General features: G+C 34.9%; 1 protein-coding gene across 1 annotated transcript; it reads left to right on the plus strand.

The window, feature by feature from the left end:
* The first annotated feature begins 2,287 nt into the window (after positions 1–2,287).
* Positions 2,288–4,584, plus strand: LOC149222948 (cysteine-rich receptor-like protein kinase 44). The gene is made up of 6 exons (XM_089387728.1): positions 2,288–2,471; positions 2,822–2,961; positions 3,071–3,281; positions 3,399–3,633; positions 3,859–4,055; positions 4,193–4,584. Exons 1-6 carry the CDS (start codon positions 2,288–2,290, stop codon positions 4,582–4,584), a joined length of 1,359 nt encoding a protein of 452 aa, XP_089243854.1.
* The last annotated feature ends 2,007 nt before the right edge of the window (positions 4,585–6,591 follow it).

Consider the following 6,591-nt stretch of genomic DNA (forward strand, 5'->3'; position numbering starts at 1 on the left):
TGATTTCAAAACCATAATAACCATTGATCTTTCAGCAAACAACTTCAGAAGCAAATTTGGAAAAATCCAAGTCAAAGGTGGGTTTTTTGGCTTAAGGAGGATCAACACAGGGTTGAGTGGGATAGACTGCACTATAGAGCATTGTCTCCAAGCCTGTGATGGTGCCAGAGAGGCCAATCAAAAGACATCGAAGCGAAATTTTTTGGCCAAAAACAGTTCAAAAAGGTTGAAATAAGATCAATGAAGTCAAGTAAAGTCTACTAGGGTGTAATATGATGATGGTAAGCTACCAGGAATGACAGATCCTTCCCAGGGGAGTCGCCAATTTGTTATATGGAATTTGTATCTATGGATAAACACATCTTCCCTAAGTGGGTAGCTACACTTAGAACAACAGAATTAAAGAGTTTAACCTTTTCCTATGATAGATAGATAAGACAAGGGACCTACTTTTTATCTTTCACCTCCCTTTGTCTCATTTGAATTGCTCTCACTCTTTCTCGAACTGAATCTTCTCATTCAATACCTCAATCATAAACAGAAAACCAAAACCAATAAAAAAAACGATCTATCTACTATAAGCAAATAGAATAAAAAACATTTACACATATAATCATCATACATAAAGATAACAATAAAATATGAAAAAAAAATATAATCAACTTTATCACAATATATATTCACTTCACATTTCACAAGAGACTATTCGTCTTCCTCAAAACTCTTCGTTTCATCTAACTTTATATTATATACCATAATTATAATATAATAATAACTCCAAAGAATTTTTTTGTCAAACAACTTCAAAGTTGAAAGAGCATTATAATTCATCCTTCTCTATATTTCTTCTTAAACTATGTAAGATTTCTTGACACGTATCTTGGTCACTCCAATTAAGTGAAATATTGTATTTATTTTACAACTATATAAGATCTCTCGACAAGTATCTTGGCGACTCCAATTAAGTGAAATATTGTATTTATTTTACAACTCTACACGTATATGTGTAAATGTTAAAATTTATCCGAGAATAAGAAGACCACCATGGAACTTGCAATATTTACACTTAGAGAGGTGTTTGTTTATTTTAAAATAGGTTTTTTAATATTTTAATTTAATAATCAATAATTAATAGATAGATATGAGGATATAAATATTTTTTTAGTAGTAAAAGGTTGCAATTTATTTTAAAGATAATTATATGATTTTTTTTTGTACTTAATCAAAAAGATATAAAATAAAATTAAATTAAATACTTTGATTATGAAATAATTTATGGTTTTTCGGGCATGTAGTACTCATAAGCTATGGTATTTTTCCATAATATTTTAACAAACAAATTAAGGATCTTCATGGCAAAGTGAAAGTGAATCTGATAGTTAAAAATCTTGTTACATAATTTTTTTAAATATATACGTGAGCCATGAAAGTGAATCTGATAGTTAAAAATCTTGTTACATGGTTTGTTTTAATATATACGTGTTTAACTCATATGCTAACTTAAACATATAAAATAAATATCTATATCAAAACACTTACATCATGATGCATGTAAAATTACTACACTTTAAAACTATCCAAGAAATTAAAAACTAAGTAAATTATAATAAAATTATAACTTAGAAAATGTCGTATGCGCTCACGTTCCAATTCCTAGTTCCTAGTTCCTAGTTCAGTATTTCTGTATTTGAAAGGTCGCCTACGTTTTCAGAGCACTTACATCGATTTTGCAACGCTCTTGTCTATCTGATGGTCATTATGAACAACTTCGATAAGTATAATTGTTTATACTTCGCTAATTCTTGTAAGCAGGCAACTATTTTCTTTCATTTGATTGCCTTATTATTCATGAGCAATTTTACTTCGGTTTTATCAGATTCGCAGCCACCGTATATGTGCAATGCTCATGCTTCTACTTACGCTGATGGAAGTACATTTTCCAGCAGGGTAATGGGTGATCTGGTGAATAATACACCTCAAACAGGGTTCAACACTTCATCGTATGGACAAAATCTCGACAGAAAACGAAACCGTTCGCCATAAGTTTGCCCATACAAAACAGGTGGTCGACTATTGCTGGACAACTGCTACCTGCTATACGAGAACTTTAATTTCTCACGTCTAGACACCACTCTGTATAAACGTTTGGTCAACAGTAGCAATATTAGTAGTGGTGATATAATTAGTTTTATGACCACTACTTCAAATCTCCTTTTCAACCTGTCTGATGAGGCCTACAATTTTACAAAGGAGGGATTCGCTCAAGGATCAGCTACATATTTTGTTAATGGCACCGTTTACGGTGAAGTTCAGTGTTGGAGAGTTCTATCCATCACGGACCGCAATTAACAACGTCAGCGACGATTATTCTATGAGCCGAGGAGCATTGCTTGGAAGCTGCCTGGTCCGATATGAAGTATACCCCTTCATTGACACCAGTAGTGCTAGTCAACCTCCAACCTCCACCGCAAGTAATCTCTCACTGCTGCATTCAGCTTTATGATTTGTAGATTATACAATTTGATTGTAATTTCATTTTTTTATATATAATAATATCATGTATTCCATGATCTTATTCTACAGATGGCTTCTCTTCAAAAACATTACCCATAATAATGGGGATTGTGGGAGGCGTGCTTCGTGTTAATGGCCTGTTTGCTTGCAAAGTGGAGGAAAATGAGATCATCTATCTCAGAGAGGCGAGGAACCCGTGCGCAGAATGAAGGTAGAATCTGGAGTTTTGTCCTGTGTTTCGAACGACCAAACTTATGTTAATCTCATGAAATTAAATTTTTATTAACCCTTTTTTGGGTGTACACAGAAACACGTGGGAGTGATCCAGAATCGACGCAACTGAAGCAGACGCAAATTCTCTTCACCGTAGAAGATCTCATAGAAGCAACGGATAATTTTGATGAAAATAAGAAGCTTGGAGAGGGAGGGTTTGGTCCTATATACAAGGTATGTATGAATCTATTATTGTTTTTAACCCATGAAATTGCATGACTTGACATCACATGAAGATGAAGAGGGATTTTTCCCTAGTTGTTAATGGGACTGATTCTTTCAGGGAATAACGAGAGACGGAATAGAAATAGCAGTGAAGAAGCTGCCTGTAACGTCTGGACAGGGCAAACGAGAGTTTATGAATGAAGTGAAGCTTGTGGCCAATGTTCAACACCGAAATCTTGTAAGGTTGCTTGGGTGTTGTACCGAGGGACGAGAAAGGTTACTTGTCTACGAGTATTTGCCGAACAAGAGTCTTGACAGCTTTCTGTTTGGTAGGTCACTTCGGATTTTTTAAATGGGTGAGAGAAAGATGATAAATCCTTTATAAATTTGATGGGATTGATTATTGAAGAGTTTTCAAATTTGGTATTCTTGAAATACAAATACAGATCCAGAGAAGAAGAGGCATCTTGATTGGCATAAACGCTACAACATCATAACGGGTATAGCTCGTGGTATTCTTTATCTTCACCAGGATTCACATTTGCGAATGATTCATAGAGACATTAAAGCAAGTAACATTTTGCTTGATAAGAGATTGAATCCAAAAATAGCAGACTTTGGGTTAGCAAGACTCTTTCCTGAAGAGGAGACTCACATCCAAACAAAAGCTGCAGGAACATAGTAAGAACATTTCCCTCTACCGTTCCCTTATGCAATTTATCAGCAGTTAAGCATTTATGCAATTGTGTGATTTAGCTACAATCACCACACTTATTAGGGACATGGTGAGAATATTACCTCTACCCTTTGCTAATTCAATTTATCAATAATTTACATTTATGGAGTTGTGTGATTTACCCACATTAAACACCCCACTCATTTGAGGAAATTCGTTGGAGTATCTAGCGGTTACATGGCTCCAGAATATGCAATGCGGGGGCAACTATCAGTAAAGGTTGATGTCTATAGTTTTGGAGTGCTAGTCCTTGAGATTGTGGGTGCAAGGAAAAGCACTCAACTAAATTTCCCGGATGAAATGCAAAGCCTATTAGAATGGGTAAGATTTCAATGGATCATGATTACCTTTTTGTATGAGATTGTGAGTGCAAGGAAAAGCACTCAACTAAATTTCCCGGATGAAATGCAAAGCCTATTAGAATGGGTAAGATTTCAATGGATCATGATTACCTTTTTGTATGAGCTACAATGGTTGCAAATAATGGAGATGTTTGTAATGCAGAAAATGGAGATGAGCAACAGTATTTTCTTTGGAGGTTTGTAATGCGGGCATGGAGATTATACAAGCGAGGTTGTCATCCAGATACGATAGATTCGACATTGGCGGAAACAATCAGGCAGGAGCAAGCTTTAAGATGCATTCATGTTGCCCTTCTATGCACGCAAGCTGATGCGGGCCTCCGTCCAATCATGTCTAATGTTATATTGATGATCTCCAGCGCTCTTCTGACATTAGCAAATCCAACAAAGCCCGCATTTGTGAAAAATAGTGACAGCGGCACGGAGGATCCACAGCCGGCAGCTCTAGCAGTGGCATTCAGCAGTCACGGCCCTCTGCCACCGTGTCATCCGTTTCGTCTGCCTCTACATACAGTCCTTTGGTTCCTTCCATAAATGATATCCCCATTAGTGAATAGGACGCTAGGTAGTATTACTGGATAATAGTAATTTACTGCATGTGAAGTGGATTTCAAGGGATAATAGTAATTTACTAGATGTGAAAGAGGTACTTCGACCTTTGTTGTTTCGGGGGCATATTTCCCTTCCCAACCCAAATCAAAGTCAACCCGAATAAAAGTCAAAGGTCTGGGGGTTGATTTTCAAGATTTTTTTGGTTACTAAATGTGAAAGAGGTACTTCGACCTTTGTTGTTTCGGGGCGTATTTCCCTTCCGATCCGAAATCAAAGTCAAAGGTGTGGGGTTGATTTTCAAGGTGTTTTTTTGTTTTTTTTGGGGAGTTAGATGGATTTAAATTAGTCTCAGCAAACAACAATGTTATATTTTGGGATTGTTATTAATGGAGAGTAACAATGTAATATTTTGAGATTATTATTATGTATATGATGGACATAAACTTCATATTTTGAAATTTACATTATGTTTTTTTTTGCTTGACATGACTATATTGTTTTCTTCTTTAATTTAATCTATGTTGCTTGTTTGAATGGTTGTACGTTTATGTTTGGATACTTAGAGTGGTTTATGTATTTATCTATTTGGATTTCAATGGTATTGTTTGTGAATTTGTGAATGTTACATTTGCTTTTTTAAATTTCTATCTCTATTTCTCCCGCTCTCCTCTTATTTTCTTTAATTTTGTCTATGTTGCTTGCCTTGAATGGTTTGCATGTCTATGTTTGGATGCTTTGAGTGGTGTGTGTATTTATCTCTTTAGATTTCAATGCTATTGTCTGTGAATGTTACAGTGGTTTTTTATTTCCCACTCTTCTTCTCTATCTTCCTTCCTTTCTCTCTCCCTTTCTCTCCCACCTTCCTCTCTATCTCCCCTTCATTTCTCTCTCTCTCTCAATCTCATCCCTTCAACTTTGCCACTATCTCTCCTTTGTCTCCTATCTCACCCCTAACATACACTCTCTCCATCTTCCGCTTGTCTCTCTCTCTCTCTTTCTCTCTACTTTCTGCTCTCTATGTCTTTCTTCTTCCCTCCCTCTCTCCCCTCCCTATCTTCTCTTCTTTGTCCCTCCTTCTCTCTTCTTCTATCACTCTGTTCTCTCTCTCTCCACTCTCCGCTCTCTATGTCTTTCTTCTTCCCTCTCGCTCTCCCCTCCCTATCTCCTCTTCTTTGTCCCTCCTTCTCTCCTCTTCTATCACTCTGTTCTTCCTGTCATATATATCTAGAGTTAATATATATCATGATATATTAATATATATTATAATATAACAATTTTAATAATGTATTAATCCAAATTTATTAAATTTAATAATATTAATATGATTATTAATCTTCTAATATTAATATTAGATTTAATGATGTTTTTTACATGGAATAATAACAAAAATTATAATAAAGCTACATCAAATTAATATTTTCAAATATTACAACTTTGGCATGAAAGTGATGATGATGATGGTTAACGTCGGCTGAGACCAAACATTGGTTTATCGGACCTAAAGAAACAAATTATTTATTCCGATTCAAGATTTTATTCCTATGCTCAAAAAGCTTGGAGAGAAGCCTCCCGAGCTCACTATAATTTTGACATTGTAAAAGGCTAGGAATGTTAGTATTGTAACAAAGATTGTGAAACTGAGATCTAATGTGGTTGTACGTCGGGCACTCTAAGAGGAAGTGGTTTTCATCCTGTACCTATTCTCACATATATGACAGTATATATAGCTTTAAAGATTTTAATATATCCATAGGATATGGCTTTTCATAGATTTTGGAGCACGATTTTCTATTATTTGTGTTCAATTAATATTTTTCTTCAATGGAAACGATATTGGGTTTAGTAAGGAGTAAAGATGTTTAAATTCTAACCTAATTTAAAATTTTAATGTGGTTAAAAGAGTGCTGAAAGTAAATTTATGATCCATTCAAATTCAAAATATATGATAAAAAACCTATTAAACCCATAAGATACTTTTATTGTAGTTTT

Source organism: Pinus tabuliformis, chromosome Q (assembly GCF_031772625.1).
Source record: "Pinus tabuliformis cultivar Carrire ecotype Pingquan chromosome Q, CPIR1, whole genome shotgun sequence".
NCBI lineage: Eukaryota > Viridiplantae > Streptophyta > Pinopsida > Pinales > Pinaceae > Pinus > Pinus tabuliformis.

Bases quoted from the DNA above. Each gene is read 5' to 3' on its own strand.
- LOC149222948 (XM_089387728.1), top strand. From the start codon at position 2,288: ATGGCACCGTTTACGGTGAAGTTCAGTGTTGGAGAGTTCTATCCATCA. The intron at 2,472-2,821 runs GTAATCTCTCAC...GGGTGTACACAG, and splicing joins ACCTCCAACCTCCACCGCAA to AAACACGTGGGAGTGATCCA. The intron at 2,962-3,070 runs GTATGTATGAAT...TGATTCTTTCAG, and splicing joins GGTTTGGTCCTATATACAAG to GGAATAACGAGAGACGGAAT.